Source organism: Rana temporaria, chromosome 5, assembly GCF_905171775.1.
Source record: "Rana temporaria chromosome 5, aRanTem1.1, whole genome shotgun sequence".
Classification (NCBI taxonomy): Eukaryota; Metazoa; Chordata; class Amphibia; order Anura; family Ranidae; genus Rana; species Rana temporaria.
The window spans coordinates 292,298,831-292,315,788 of record NC_053493.1 but is presented as its reverse complement, the minus strand read 5'-3'; the positions used below and the strand labels follow the sequence as shown (position 1 = coordinate 292,315,788).

At 42.4% G+C, this 16,958-nt stretch overlaps 1 protein-coding gene across 13 annotated transcripts in view; it reads left to right on the top strand.

Annotated features, from left to right (window-relative positions):
• Positions 1–16,958, top strand: part of PTPRM (protein tyrosine phosphatase receptor type M) — a 916,041-nt gene that overhangs the window by 360,349 nt on the left and 538,734 nt on the right. For all 13 annotated transcript variants that reach the window (XM_040353983.1, XM_040353984.1, XM_040353987.1 and 10 more), the window contains one exon: positions 2,850–3,024. In XM_040353983.1, the coding sequence (XP_040209917.1) occupies positions 2,850–3,024 (175 nt within the window). The remainder of the gene's footprint in view (positions 1–2,849; positions 3,025–16,958) is intronic.

The following is a 16,958-nucleotide window of genomic DNA, read 5'->3' as shown; positions in this document are numbered from 1 at the left end:
TGCCGAATCGCAAAAAGTGGCCCGGTCATTGACCAGCAATATGGTCCGGGGCTTAAGTGGTTATTGGGACAGTAATGCTTTTGTAAACACCAATACAATGTTCTCCTATCAATCTAAAGATCCATTAATATTATATGAATATTGGGAATGGACTGAATGAATCTCCAGTCACTTTCACCTATTAGGCCTCGTACACACGACCGAGGAACTTGTCGGAAAAGACACACCGTTTTCCTCGACGAGTTACTTGTTAGGCTTGTCGAGGAACTCGTCAAGCTTGCTTTGCGTACACACGGTCAAGACAAAATCTCCTTGTTCTCAAACGCGGTGACGTACAACACAGACAATGGCAGGGGAAGTTCGATTCCACTGGCACAACTCTTGGGGCTGCTTTTGCTAATCTCATGTTACTGCGTGTTAAGTAAAAGATTGGTAAGAGACCATTTGCACTTTTCAGTCTGTTACAGCGTGAAAAATGTGTTATCTCCATTACAAACGCTACTTTTACCGAAGGTGCGCTCCCGTCTCATACTTTATTCTGAGCATGCGTGGGTTTCTTAGCATACACACGATCGTGTTTCTCGTCGAAAACCAGCCCGACAAGGAACACAACGAGGAAATTGAGACTCCCGTCGAGGAAAAACAGAACTTGTTATTTTTTCCTCGTCGAGTTCCTTGACAGTTTTCCTCGATGAAAAACATACACATGACCGGTTTCCTCGGCAAAAAAGCTCTGCCACCAAGTTTTTTGATGGATTCTGTCGAGGAAAACGATCGTGTGTACGAGGTCTAACAGTTAGATAATTTGGGTTATGATCATAAATCAGTAATTATTTTGCAGGTAAATATAAATCACTTGAAAATGTATTGGAGGAAATCTATGATTTTTCGATATAAATGTAGAAGTTGATTAGATGCTAGTTAGTGCAGAGTGTGGGACAGAGTATCTATTGGAAACTTTTTCAAACATTGAACGATCATACAGACTTTGTGTGGGAAGTGTCCATGATGGAAATCAAATGCAGCACCAATTGATGGGTACTTAGCCCTCATTTACTTAACCTCTTAGCCTTTCTAGTACATTGCACTGGATCTTCTTTATGGGACACCACTTATAATTAGGAGAAAGCCTAGACTTTGACCTACTCTAAATAATGGTTAGTACTTTGTTCTTATCATAGACTAGTTTGTATGGGCAGCTGTCTCAGTCAGAGCAATTGGTGATGAGACATCTACCCAAACTTTATAACAACCCTTCTACAGTCTTTATTTTGACTCTTCAGATGTGGTGTGCAATCATTGAAAAAAAAAAAAATTCTGTAGAGGTTTTCAAACTTAGTGAAAGACTTGCTCATATTTTTTTGTAGGCAGCCATAGCTTCCTTCAGGTGACTGTATATTTTTTGCATTTCCTATCACTTTCTTTCTCCAGAAAAATAGAGAAAATTAATGTATCTAGCAGGGCCAAATACAGCACTAAAAACCTGACTCATTTTCTAAGCATCCTTTTAGTTTTGGCTATATATACATACAGGGGCAGATCCACAGAACAATTACGCCGGCGTATCTCTTGATACGTCGCGTAATTTCAAATTTTGCACGTCGTATCTTTGTTTTGTATCTTCAAAACAAGATACGACGGCATCTCGACTAGATCCGACAGGCGTACGTCTTAGTACGCCGTCGGATCTAAGCTGCAATTCTTCGGCGGCCGCTAGTTAGCGTTTCCGTCGAATTCCGCGTTGAGTATGCAAATTAACTAGTTCCGGCGATCCACGAACGTACGTCCGGCCGGCGCATTTTTTTACGTCGTTTGCGTTCGGCTTTTTCCGATGTATAGTTAAAGCTACTGTTATGAGGCGTACTCAATGTTAAGTATGGCCGTCCTTCCCGCGTAGAAATTTAAAAATTTTACGTCGTTTGGGTAAGTCGTAGAATGACGTCACCGTCGGAAGCATTGGCTTGTTCCGGGTTAATTTCGAGAATGCGCACTGGGATACCCCCACGGACGGCGCATGCACAGTTAAAAAAAAACGTAGTTTACGTCGGGTCACGACGTATTTACATAAAACACGCCCCCATCACAGCCATTTGAATTCCGCGCCATTACGCCGCCAAAGATACACTACGCCGCCGTAACTTACGGTGCGGAATCTTTGTGGATTCAAAAAAAAAAGTAAGTTACGGAGGCGTAGTGTATCTTAGATACGCTACGCTGTACGAGGATCTGCCCCACAGTATTTTAAAGTAGAATTATAAGCAAACCTTTTTTTTTTTCATTTTGGTTAGAGTAAGGGAGGGTTATAACCCCTGTAAGGTTTACTTTTGCCATCTTTGGGGAGATTTATCTTAATTTCCTGTCCCAAGGGCTAAGACAGCAATAAAAACTGACAGGTGTTCTATCCCCTCTCCACTCTATCCAAAACAAAACAAATAAAACATTTCCTTTAGTTATACTTTACCTCCCCTGTCAGGATCCGAAGGATCCCCAAATTATAAAAGTCTCTTGGTAAAACTTTTTCTGAATACGCTCAGTAGTTCTTTCACATTAGACATGTTGCATTTGGGGTGTGTAATGCATTATAAATAGTTTTCATATCACTGGACAGTGAGTGTCACAGTAAGCATCTTTTCTTTGAATTTTTATAAATCTGTCCCTCATCTTCAGTGCATCGCCAGCTGGATGTCTGTAAAACAGGGCAAACATAATAACAACAAAGCAATCAATCAGCTATTCTTTCTTGCAACAACATCTGTTTCAGGGAACAGAAAAAATGAATATTCAGTGAGCAGTTATGGAAAAGAGAGAAATTGAATATACTTTTCTTCTCTTATTTTTTGTCTTTCAAGGGTGCAAATGGAAGAGACGCTCCTTTAAAGGAGATTAAAGTGAATAATGATCGGAGATTTGTGGCTGTGTTCAATGTGGTGAACACAACAAAGAGAGACGCTGGCAATTACCGTTGTATGATCCGAACTGAAGGAGGAGTCGCGGTCTCAAACTATGCAGAATTGGTTGTTAAAGGTACTTCACCTTTCAGTTTATATGTTATATTTAGCTGTTTCTTGTGAACATGCAGCTTATTTTGCTCTTAGAATGGTTCACCTTGGAAGAGTACAGAAAATAAAAGGTGTTTGCATTATTTGCTTTATAAAACAGAGTTCAGAACATTGGGAACATTGCTTTTTTTTTGTAGAAATGAACCACTTGAGGAATATTCAGCCTCATCTCCCTCATACAGTTTTTTACATCTGCAAGAAGACAAATAAAATATTTTTCATTGGGAACAATGGAAGAGACAGAAGAGCAGTACAACAGAAATCATAAATGTAACATTACTTTGAAAAAAAAAAACATAATTTACATTTATCCTTAGGAAGAGTTTCTGAGTGTCCCCAGTTACACCAGAAAAATAAATGGAGATATTTAAAGTATACAGCATGCGGAATTATCTTCCTTTTATGTCTCTATAAATTATAAAAAAAATGTATTCTCACTTAAATCTGAAAAGTTGTTGTTATTACTTCATATTTGTTAGACTGCGGAGACAGAAATTCTGACACATTCTCCACAGTTAAAATAAAATGAAAATTCAACATTTGATGGTAAATATTTAAAATCAATCACTGTTTACGTATGCCTGCCTTTTATTTTTGGATGCACTGTTCTGTAGAAATAAAAAAAAAAATCAACAAAATCCTGCTTTTATGAACTTTGGACAACAAGCTTGCTATTACACATAGGAGGTTGTTTACAAAAGGCCATAGGTGTGCGCAGCCTATTGCACCCTTAAGCTTAAACACACATGCATGTGTATATGTCTACATACTGTATATATATTCCCCCGGCAAATTGTTCTCCCTGCCGGCACAGTGAAGGATAAACACTTCTCTTATGGCAGAGCCAGTAATGCCTTGTACACACGATCGGAATTTCCAATGGAAAAAGTCAGAGGGACTTTTTCCATCGGAAATTTAGATTGTGTGTGTGCCCCAGCGGACTTTTTCATCGTAAATTCTATCGGAGTTTAGATAGAGAACATTTTCTCTTTTACTCCAATGGAATTCCATCGGCATTCCAATGTGATTTTGGCCGGACAAAGGTCCGACCGTGTGTGCAGGGCTTAAGAGGGAGATCTTTCCCATGTTCCTGCTGCTACACAGAACGATAACACTAATGCACATGGGGTAATTTGGGTGTGCCTGGGCACACCCGGCTAACACCCTGTGCGCACGCCTATGCGAAAGGCAAATCCACTTTGAAAAGTGCACTTGGAAGTGCAGTCGCTGTAGATCTAAAAGGGGGACATGCAAGGAAAATAAAAAAAAAACAGCATTTGTGCTTGCACATGATTGGATAGTAAAATCAGCAGAGCTTCCCCTCATTTCAGAGCTTCCCCTCAGATTTACAGTGATCTACAGCAACTGCACTTACAAGTGCACTTACAAGTGCACTTGTAGTGCAAAGTGGATTTGCTTTTCGTAAATAACCCCCATAATGTTGTCTATGGTATGCATGCATGCTAGGAGATAATTGGTAATATTGGTCCACGACGACAGGTAAGTATACACACTCTCGGGTTTCTCGTCTGGAAATATGCCGACAAGAATCCCGACGAGAAAATAGAGACCAGGATCTCTATTTTTCTCGTCAAGACTCTGGCGAGAAACCTGAAAGCCTCGTACACATGCTCGGTTTACTCAGCAAGAAAGCTCTGCCAGCAGTTTTCTTGCTGGTTCTTGCCAAGAAAACCGAGCGTGTGTACGAGGCTTAAGTGTAACTAAAAGACAGCCTTATCCACATGCCAGCTTGTATACAAAACTTGGGTAATTTTTAGGTTTGCCAAGACACCCCTGAAGAAACCTCAAGGCACCCATGGACACCGTTGTTGAAAAAGGCAGTTTTATACTATAATTGTGTGTATATATATATATATATATATATATATATATATATAACCAATTTGAGCACAGCATTTGTTGTTCAAAAGAGCTATGTGTATCGTGAATTGGGTTAGTTGTAGATAGGCTCTGTCAGACTTTGCTTTCTGGGAAAATCACTTGGACAGAAAGTGATGAGAATTTTTTAGGCCCCTTTGACACTGACAGACTGATTGGACCAACCATAGCTCTCCGCTGACACCTGCCAGCATCCTATCCAATCCTGTCTAATAAGAACAGACAGATGGGGATCTTTCCCCCATTTGTTCGGTGGATCGGATGACATTCAAATGGAAATGGTCCGGCAGTCCGTTTCCTCCAACTGCACAGGCAAAACTGCCTGTTTTGCATAGTAGAGCGGACACAGACCTGTCATCCGCCTGCTCAGCACGAATCAACAGACAGATTCCCCCGCTGAGCAGGTAACATTACTTTTTATATACAAAGTTTGTGTTGCATATAAATTATATACAATACATAATGCTATATGTATAGACTGGCCAATTGAACCATTACCACATTCCCGGAATATTCAGAAAAAAACATAATCATAGTACTAATGAGATTACAAAGGTACCTCAATTGTCTTATGACTTACAGTACATTAGTGGTGGCATTGTGAGTGATAAGACGATTCAGGTACCTTTAAACCATTTTAGTATTGTAATTAAGTTTTCTTTTTCATGTATTCTGACAAGCAATTCATGAGCATCAGAACATTAGCAGGGCCCTGCTAGGCACACACATATAAAAAAGAGAGGCAATATTGTGTGGTTTTCACTTTAGGTTTAATGCCTTTTATAATATGAATTCAACTAATTGCACAGCTACTGTAATCACCTTTATTCTTGTGTCAATTGAAACAATAAAATTGCTTCAACCCTTTCCCACTAATCCAAAACTAAAACACAATGTGCCTGGAATTCAACAATTTTAAGTAGAACTTCAATAAAAAATAATAAAAAACATTAAATTGTAACTGAAGGCAAAGCTTTTTTTTTTGGATAGCGTAAGGGAGAGATAAATTCCCATCAGTTTGTTTATTTTTTTTATTTTCCATTTGGGTCCCATTGGGGAGACTTTACTTCACTTCCTGCCCCATAGCCAAAACAGGAACTGAGAAGAGATAATCGCAATGTGTCACCAGGGTCACCAGAACGAATGCCCCCCTTGGAAGGTTTCTCCGCTATTAGTGTTCTGATGTTAACCCAACATTTTAGATTTTATTTTACGCTCACATTTGTTATTAAGGTAAACAGGACAAATGGAGATGGTAATTTGCCCTAACAGAAGCACAGACCACAAAAAAAATGACACTAATCTAATCCATCGCCACTCTATTCAAAACTAAAAAACAAAACGTTTTGCTTGTGGTTAGACTTTTAAAGACAAAAAAAAATCAGCTCTTGTGTCTAAAGCAACCACAATCCAAAGGTGTGGCCCTCAATACGTTGTTTCTGCCAGTAGATGTCTTCAGTCTGATAGCCAGCATTAGTAAACCCATTCCTCTGAGCCCAGGTGGTGCGGGAACTGGGAAATGAGTGAACAGTGAAATGAGAAGTAACACAGTGATAACACAATTGCGCGGTCATACAACACTGTACCCAAATGACATTTCTATTATTATTTTTTTCACACAAATAGAGCTTTCTTTTAGTGGTATTTAATCGCCACCAAGGTTTTTATTTATTGCTAAATAAACAAAAAAGATGGAACATTTTGAAAAAAAATTTAATAAATGTTTCATAATTGGTTATACATTTTTCAAACAGGAAATGTTTCTCCTTCATTGATATGCACTCATGAGGCGGCACTGGTGGGCACTGATAGGCTGCACTGATAGGCACAGATAAGGCAGCACTGATGGGCACAGATAAGGCAGCACTGATAGGCCCTGATGGGTGGCACTGATGAGCACTGAAGGGCACTGATAGGTGTTACTGATAGGTACCACTGATAGATGGCACTGATGGGCACTGATAGGTGGCACTGATGGGCACTGGTAGGTGGAACTGATGGGCAATGGTAGGTGACACTGATGTGCAGCACTGTTTATGAGGCACTGATGGGTGGCACTGTGGGCACTGGTAGGTGGCATAGGTGGGCACAGATGAGCTGGAGGCAGCTATCCTTGATCGGTACCGACGTCCCTCTGACTGCCACCGGTGATCGGCTTCTTTTTTCTCCTTGCGCTATTAGCGCAAGAAGAAAAAATAGCTGATTACCGGCTCTGTTTACATGACATGATCAGCTGTCATTGACTGACAGCTGATCACGTTATAAGTGGTCGGGACCGACCCCTTACTCCAATCTGTGATCCAGCAAGTCTCATAGAATCGCTGATGACAGGGCGCACAGGCCGCTCGAGCATGGGAGGACGTCTATTGATGCCCTCCTAGCAAAGTAGGTCAGCACTGTAGCCATCATTCGGCTATAGCGTGGATCTGAAGAAGTTAAATCACTTTGCAGAGATGTGTTTTAACATAAAAAAAATATATTAAATCAACCATGGGACTTGTAGTTTTGCAGCAGCTGGAGGGTCACAGGTTAAGCACCCATGGATTAGAGTGAATAAAGACAAATACCCCATCATGGCCACTAGATGGAGCTGGTGATCATAGTAAATAAGTATTAATTTCCTATGATCATTAGCTCCATCTGTTGGCCACAATATGGTATATTCTTTATTCACTCTCTACTGTATGAATGAAAAATATTCGACATTCTACATATTCACTAAAGTTGCAGTATACCTTTATTTATTTAGGAACCTTCTGGCTTTATAGATATGCATCCTAGTCAATGTAATATTTTGCCTTGACTAGAAAAATCAGAGTACCAATTATTCTTTTATAAATGACTTTCTTGTTTTGACAGATTTCGAGTGGGCATGTATATGAGTTTGTGGAATCCACATTTGTTTGAAATCTCCACTGTGAATTTAGCTTCTCATTTATACAAAAGAGGATTTGTTGTTTGGTCGCGGAGACCATCAGTGATAAACAAATATCCTATTATGAGCTGCTTAATTCAGAGCTTTTTTATTCAGTAGCTGGTAAACTAAATACAAAAAGAAAGGAAGGTTTCATTAATAATATTTATAACACCCTTACTATCTAATAACTACACATCAGTGGCAGTAGCAAAATGTGCTCTACATCTTGGAGAATTGTGAAAAGGTTATTGAGGAATTTTATTGCTGACTTTGCAAAAATAAATGGAGATAGAGCGGTGGAAGGTCAGAAGGTGTACGTGGTTAATTTGCAGACTGTCCAGAGATTTAGTCAATGAGAAGATAACATCCTTAGGGTACTCAATCCAGAGGCCTGGTGTTCTAATTGTCTTTAATTATAGTTTTACTGATATTGTGAAACAGGCCTGTTCAGTTAGTTACATGGGGAACTGGGGGAGGCATTACTATGGAGTGCTGAGCTAAAACGAAAAAGCTTGCTTGTAGTGTTTTTCTTTTCCATAAATGAATTCACTTTCCAAATGCCTTTAAATTTTATAGAAAACATGTCTACACCAGAAAAAGTCATTTCCATAGATAGTCCCCTCCTTCCTTGCACATCAAAGCCTTCTCCTCTTCTGGGAGTGTCTAATTAAAGAAAATCTATGGTCACAGCATATGCTTTTATTTTGTAACATCAACATTGTAATAAAAATACAACAATTTTTTATTTTTTACAATGCAATATAGTCTTACTTGAAAAACCTCCTTTCATGTAGTGAGTTCTGTCTGTCTGTTGGCCATCTCTTTTGACAACTTCCTGGATTCCCTGCATGCTTTGCAGCTTTTCCTCTGCTGTTTACTTTAAATTTCTAAGGACCACATATCCCATGGTACCTTGCTGTCTGCAAGAAACAATTCCTGTACTGACTCCACTCCCCCTCTCAGCACCTCCTGTAGTTTGAATGGCAGGCTCTGTGAAATCTGTGACACAGCTGTCCACACACACAGGGCATAGTGAATACATGTTAAATAATTCAAGTAAGTACAGTAAATGTGTGGGGATCTTCAAAAAGTAAGTTTACAAACTGCAAGCTTGTACAGATAAATAGATGCAGTCTAGAAATAATAGAAATACAAAGTTGAAACAAATATATGATTTTACAATTGGCCATAGATACGTTTTAATATTTGTGCAGATAAAGCTACTTTACCCATCCCTTCACCTTTCTACAAAGCCTTTTATGTATAGAGGAGTATTATAGAGTGTCACTTGAGTTAGGGCTCTGATTCTGCTGGGCGTACTGATCTCACAGCAGAATTCACAGCAGAAACCGATCTGTGGGATACCGGCACTAGATGTTCTCGGATGTTACATAGAGAACATATGTCTATGTAAACAAGGCATATCTCAGTTCTGACAGGGGGAAGGAATGGTTTCTGTTTTCTTGAAAAGAAGAGACTAGATTGATCTCTTCCCCTAGTGAAAGCAGCACACAGTGTAAAAAAAAAAAACACTGGCTAGGCACACAGTTAACCCTTTGATCACCCTAGGGCCCAGATTCTCAAAGGGTTTACGACGGCGCAACGCAATGTACACCATCGTAAATCCTAATCTGGGCCGTCGTATCTATGCGACTGATTCTTAGAATCAGTTACGCATAGATATCCATTAGATCCGACAGGCGTAAGGCTCTTACGCTGTCTGATCTTAAATTCAATTTTTTTTTTGCCGCTAGGTGTCGCCTCCGTCGTTTTCCCCTTCGAGTATGCAAATGAGCAAAATACGCGAATTCCCGAACGTTAGCGCGGTCGACGCAGTGAAGTTACGCCGTTTACGTTAGATTTGTGCCGCGTAAAGTTGCCCCTGCTATATGAGGGGCAACCAATGTTAAGTATGGCCGTCGTTCCCGCGTCGAAATTTTAAAATTTACGTTGTTTGCGTAAGTCGTCCGTTAATGGGGCTGGACGCCATTTACGTTCACGTCGAAACCAATGACGTCCTTGCGACGTCATTTGGAGCAATGCACCCTGGGATATTTTCCGGACGGCGCATGCGCAGCACGTTCGGTGCGGGAACGCGCCTAATTTAAATGCTCCACGCCCCCTACCCGGCACATTTGTATTAGGCAGGCTTGCGCCGGGTGATTTACGCTACGCCGCCGCAACTTTACAGGCAAGTTCTTTGTGAATAAAGCACTTGCCTGTAAAAGTTGCGGCGGCGTAACGTAAACCAGATACTTTATGCCCGCACAGTTTTACGCCCAGATACGAGAATCTGGCCCTAGATGTTTAACCACTTCCCAGCCAGTGTCATTAGTACAGTGGCAGTGCATATTTTTGTCACCAATCACTGTACTAGTGTCAGTGCTTCCCGCAAAGTGTCAAAAGTGTCAGCTAATGTCAAGTGGCGCAATATCGCAGTCCAGCTATAAGTCGATTATCGATGCAATTGCTAAAATAAAAAAAAAAAAACAATTTCCATAAATATATCCCTTAGTTTGTAGACGCTATACCACTTGCGTAAACCAATAAATATGTTAGTTGTGATTTTTTTTTTTACTAAAAATATGTAGCATAATACATATCGCCCTAAATTCATGAAGAAATTAGATTTAAAAAAAAAAAAAAAATATTAGATGTGTTTTCATTTTATTTGGGTACAGTGTCACACAACCACGCAATTGTCAGTTAAAATAATTCAGCGCCCTTTTTGCAAAAAAATGGCCTATTAATCAGGGGGGTAAATCTTCCGGAAGTCGAGTGGTTAAAAGTGATATTTTAGTTATAGATGGAGCCAGGTGGGCTGATTTAGTCCCTGGCTTCATTTTTCTCTTGGATACTTCAACAGCACATTCTATATGATTCTTTTTTTTTATTTATTTTTTATCCAACAAGTAGAATAGATTCCCCCTGGCTTGCAAACCTAGGAACTGATGCACAGAGATCCTACCAATAGAGTCCAGTATCTTCCTGAAACTGAAATAATCCGTTTTGGAAGGACTAACACTTTTAGATCATGTAAGGAGAATATCTAGGAGAATAAATATTCATATAACAGACCTCTCTCAGACTTATTATTTAGTGAAAAGTAAGACTGAAGAAATATTGGACTGTGTACAATAACCATATGTTCATTGTTCTGGTTTGTAAGATGTCTTATAAAATAATGATCAGAAGCTGACTGTAAGCCCAAAATCTTCATAATATAATTAAGAAGTTGTTACAAAACACTATTTAGCTGAATTAACAGTTTTCACTTCATCTTGCTGCTATGTTATTACATTTAAATTGTTTTTCAGCATTTCTTTACTTTGATGTGTAATATATATTGCCCTGTAAAAAAATAATATAACAAACACAACAAAACTACAAATGGAAAGAGAAAATATGGACAGTGGCACTCCAAAAAAACCTTGATGGTTGTCTTTATTTAAAAAAGTCACAGCACACTACACGGGAGTAAAACAGCTGACGCGTTTCGCACTATAAATTAGTGCTAAATTAGAGCTATGATTAAGCACTAATATATAGTGCGAAACACGTCACGACTTGTGGTGCATTTTTCCTTTTTTAAATAAAGACAACCATCAAGGTTTTTTGGAGTGCGGCTGTCCATATTTTCTTTTTCCATTTGTTGCCTTGTGCATTGCCAGCACCCTTGATCTCCTGAGACTATACTGATCATCCCAACACAATCCACCTGGAGCGGTCATTTTTTTTTTTCAAACACAACAAAACTACCGTGGAACTTATCAAAGCACAGCATAATATGGAGCAAATTTTGACTCAAGGCATTTTTTTTTCTATTTGGATAGGGTAGTATGGTGGTGGATGGGTTGAATCCCTGTCAGGACTTTATTTCTGTGTGACCCTGTTAGGGAGATTCATCCTCTCGTATTGACCTGATTACCAACATTGAATAAATTAAAGTGAACATTAAAATTAAATCTTGGGTTGTCACCAGAGCAAGCATTAATGGGAAATCTTCCAATGGGGTGACAACTGTCTAAGTTTGTATATCCCTCAAATCAGAACGATATCCTCTCACATCATGTTGCATCTACAAGACAGGAAGTGAAAAATCTCACTAATAAAACACAGATGGCAAAAAAAGTTTTAGCTTTAGGTATACTTTAAGTTTAAATACAGCCATTTTGACCATAAGACGCACCTAGGTTTTAGAGGAGGAAAAACAAGAAAAAAATGCAGAGTGACCATTACCATAGAAATGCAGAGTGACCATGCCATAGGAATGCAGAGTGACCATGCCATAGGAATGCAGAGTGACAATGCCATAGGAATACAGAGTGACCATGCCATAGGAATGCAGATTGACCATGCCATAGGAATTCAGATTGACCATGCCATAGGAATGCAGAGTGACCATGCCATAGAAATGCAGAGTGACCATGCCATAGAAATTCAGAATGACCATTGCTACAAACGCAGCCTTACCTGATGTTATCACTTCCGCCTAACAGAAGACAGAGCAGCCGAGTGGGCGAATGCTCTGTTTTCTGCCTCAGGAACCAGCCGGAAGATCGCCCGTCGCCCACAGGGGGTTTGGAAATCTGTCCCCCGCTCTCCTGCCTCTCTTCCGGTGGTGGCGGTGGGAGGCAATGCGAGCGGTGGCAGGGGGGCGGTGCCAGCGGTGATGATTAATACTCTGAATGGTCTAAGGTTATTAGTGGTGTACCCCAAGGTTCAGTGTTGGTACCAGTGTTACCACATCATCCCTTTAATCCAGGACACATATTAATTACACAGGTTCTGAGGCTAAATGAATGCCGATAAGGCACCAAGTGAGTTTAATTACTACCTTAATCAGCCAGAGAACCTGCGTAATTAATATGTGTCCTGGATTAAAGGGATGGTGTGGCAACCCTAGTTGGGACCCTTACTTTTAAATATCTTTATAAATGATATAGGGTCTTTGATTAAAGGTACCATTTCAGATGAAACCAAGCTATTCAATGATATAACGTCCTTACAGGATGTCTTCAACTTACAAGCCAACCTCAATGCTTTGTTTAATTGGGCAACTATGTGGCAGATGAAGTTTAATGTTGATAATTGTAAAGTTATGCACTTGGAGGCTAAGAATATGAATGCATCATACATACTAAGGAGAGTACAACAGGGGGAATCAATGGTGGAGAAGGATCTGGGTGTTCTGGTAGATCATAAGCTTAATAATAGCATGCAATGTCAAGCTGCAGTTTCCAAAGCGAGCAAAGTCCTTTCTTGTATTAAGAGAGGTATGGACTCCAGAGAGAGATATCATTTTGCCCCTGTACAAATCATTAGTAAGACCTCATCTGGAATATGCAGTTCAGTTTTGGGCACCAGTTCTCAAAAAAGGATATGGGGGGACTGGAGAAAGTGCAGAGAAGGGAAACAAAACTGATAAGAGATGAGGAAAGGAAACATGGGCCATATCCACAAAAGAGATACTCCGGCGTAAGCCGTCGTATCTCTGGTTCCAACTTTGGAACTGATCCTCAGAAGCAGTTTTCCTAAGTTAGGCAGAAGATCCGACATCTGTAAGGGACTTACACTGCCGGATCTTAGGATGCAGTACCGCATCCGCCACTGGGGGCATTTCGAGTCGAAATGCCTCTTCTAGTATGCAAATTAGCACTTAGGGCGATCCTCAAAGCTTTTGTGCCTAGTTTTTTCGCCGTAAGTGTTAGTTTGCCTGGTGTAAAACTAGGGCTGCTTTTACAAAGTGTAAAGTTAGTCACACCTTGTAAAGGCCCATTCAAGCGACGGCATTTGGTATGCATTCCCGAGGGAGAACTCCACGGCAATTTGTAAAATCCAAACCGGCATGGGTTCCCCCCCAGGAGCATACCAGGCCCTTAGGTATGTTATGGGTTGTAAGGAGACCCCCCTCCGCCGAAAAATCGACGTAGGGGGTCCCCCTACAATCCATACCAGACCCGTATCCAAAGCACGCTACCCGGCCGGTCAGGAAGGGAGTGGGGACGAGCGAGCGCCCCCCCCTCCTGAGCCGTGCCAGGCCGCATGCCCTCAACATGGGGGGGTTGGGTGCTCTGGGGCAGGGGGGCGCACTGCGGGCCCCCCCACCCCAGAGCACCCTGTCCCCATGTTGATGAGGACAGGACCTCTTCCCAACAAACCTTGCCGTTGGTTGTCGGGGTATGCGGGCGGGGGCTTATCGGAATCTGGGAGTCCCGTTTAATAAGGGGGTCCCCAGATACCGGCCCCCCACCCTAAGTGAATGGATATGGGGTACATCGTACCCCTATCCATTCACCTGTAGGCAAAAAGTAAAAGTTATTAAACACACAACACAAGGGTTTTTAAAATAATTTATTATTCTGCTCCGGATGCCCCCCCTGTCTTCGTTATTAGCTCAATTACCAGGGGGGGCTTCTTCTTCCACTCTCCGGGGGTCTTCTTCCACTCTCCGGGGGTCTTCTCCGCTCTCCGGGGGGGGTTTCTTCTTCCGCTCTCCGGGGGGGGGCTTCTCCGGACTCCGGGGGGCTTCTTCCATCTTCTCCCCTCTTCCGCTGTTGACTCGGCGAACCCCGGTTCTTCTGCAGATGTCCGGTGCCTTCTTCTTCAGCGCTGGCTGCCTGCTATCTGTGTGTGTTAGCTCAATTAGTAACAGGCAGCCGGCGCGGTCTTCTGTGACGTCAGGGTCTTCTCTTCTGTTCTTCTCCCCTCTTCCGATGTTGCCTCGTCGCATCTTGTCGCTGTAATGATGGAAGCGCGCCTTGCATCCCATTTATATAGGCATCACCGTCCCATCATGCTCCGGCAGGTACCCACGTGGTGGGTGCCTACCCACGTGCACCCACCACGTGGGTACCTACCGGAGAATGATGGGACGGTGATGCCTATATGAATGGGATGCAAGGCGCGCTTCCATCATTACAGCGACAAGATGCGACGAGGCAACATCGGAAGAGGGGAGAAGAACAGAAGAGAAGACCCTGACGTCACAGAAGACCGCGCCAGGTGGCCTGTTACTAATTGAGCTAACACACACAGATAGCAGGCAGCCAGCACTGAAGAAGAAGGCACCGGACATCTACAGAAGAACCGGGGTTCGCCGAGTCAACAGCGGAAGAGGGGAGAAGATGGAAGAAGCCCCCCGGAGTCCGGAGAAGCCCCCCCCCCGGAGAGCGGAAGAATAAACCCCCCCCGGAGAGCGGAGAAGACCCCCGGAGAGTGGAAGAAGACCCCCGGAGAGTGGAAGAAGAAGCCCCCCCTGGTAATTGAGCTAATAACGAAGACAGGGGGGGCATCCGGAGCAGAATAATAAATTATTTTAAAAACCCTTGTGTTGTGTGTTTAATAACTTTTACTTTTTGCCTACAGGTGAATGGATAGGGGTACGATGTACCCCATATCCATTCACTTAGGGTGGGGGGCCGGTATCTGGGGACCCCCTTATTAAAGGGGACTCCCAGATTCTGATAAGCCCCCGCCCGCATACCCTGACAACCAACGGCAAGGGTTGTCGGGAAGAGGTCCTGTCCTCATCAAAATGGGGACAGGGTGCTCTGGGGTGGGGGGGCCCGCAGTGCGCCCCCCTGCCCCAGAGCACCCAACCCCCCCATGTTGAGGGCATGCGGCCTGGCACGGCTCAGGAGGGGGGGGCGCTCGCTCGTCCCCACTCCCTTCCTGACCGGCCGGGTAGCGTGCTTTGGATACGGGTCTGGTATGGATTGTAGGGGGACCCCCTACGTCGATTTTTCGGCGGAGGGGGGGTCTCCTTACAACCCATAACAGACCTAAGGGCCTGGTATGCTCCTGGGGGGGAACCCATGCCGGTTTTTTCTTTGAAAATTGGCATGGAGTTCTCCCTCTCAGGAATGCATGCTGAGCGACGCTGTCATTTTTAAAAAAAATTATTTGTTTTCCCGGCGCGTCTTTTTTTTCACCCGTCGCAACTTTAGTGTCCCGTCGCAATCCACAAAGCTGCCCGGCGTCAATTACGTTCGCGCGCTGCACGTCGGGAAAATGACGTCACACGCATGCGCAGTACGGCCGGCGCGGGAGCGCGCCTCATTTAAATTGTAAACGCCCCCCGGAGAGGAGGACCGCCTTACGACGGCGGCACTTAAGTTACACGGCTTGAAATTTTTACGTAAGTGCTTTGTGGATCAGGCACTTAGGTAGAAACTTTAAGTCAGTGTAACTTAACTGCTGAAAGTTAAGTTACGCCGCCTGGCTGAGGATTTGGCCCCATGTTCTCTATTTCCTCGCCAAGGTCCTCGTCGGCTTCCTCGGCCGAAAGTGTACACACGGCCGGGTTTCTCGGCAGAATTCAGCTCTGAACCGAGTTTCTGGCTGAATTCTGCTATGAGGAAAGATTATAGAAACTAAATTTATTCTCTCTTGAGAAGAGGAAATTAGGGGGATAAGATCAACATGTACAAATACATAAGGGGTCCATATAGTGAACTTGGTGTTGAATTATTCACTTTAAGGTCATCATAGAGGACAAGGGAGCACTCTTTATGTCTAGAGGAAAAGAGATTTCATCTCCAACTACGGAAAGGTTTCTTCACCGTAAGAGCTGTGAAAATGTGGAATAGACTCACTCCAGAGGTCAGCTTTAAAAAAGGCCTGGATTCTTTCCTAAATGTACATAATATAACTGGGTACTAACATTTGTAGGTAAAGTTGATCATGGGATTATCCAATTTCCTTTCGGGGGATCAGGAAATAATTTTTCACTGTTGTAGCAAATTGGATGGTCCTTCCCTTGGGTTTATCGCCTTTCGTCTTTTTTTTTTTTTGGTTGAACTAGATGGACATTTTTCAACTTGACTAACCATATACCTATGTAACTATGAAAGAGGTAATATTTCTGTCTATTTATTGGAAATGTTTTCCCTCACTTCCTGTCCCTGTGTCATACAAAGTTCAAAAAGTAGAGGAAATGGGGCACAAGATTAAAAGAGGAGTGTGGCTTTTTATTTTATAAGAATCATACTTGCCTAGGTGGATGCAGCATGCTGCATCTGTCCCCCGCCGGCTCTGCACTGAGAATCAAGCATTGAAACACAGCAGATCTCTAAGTTCTC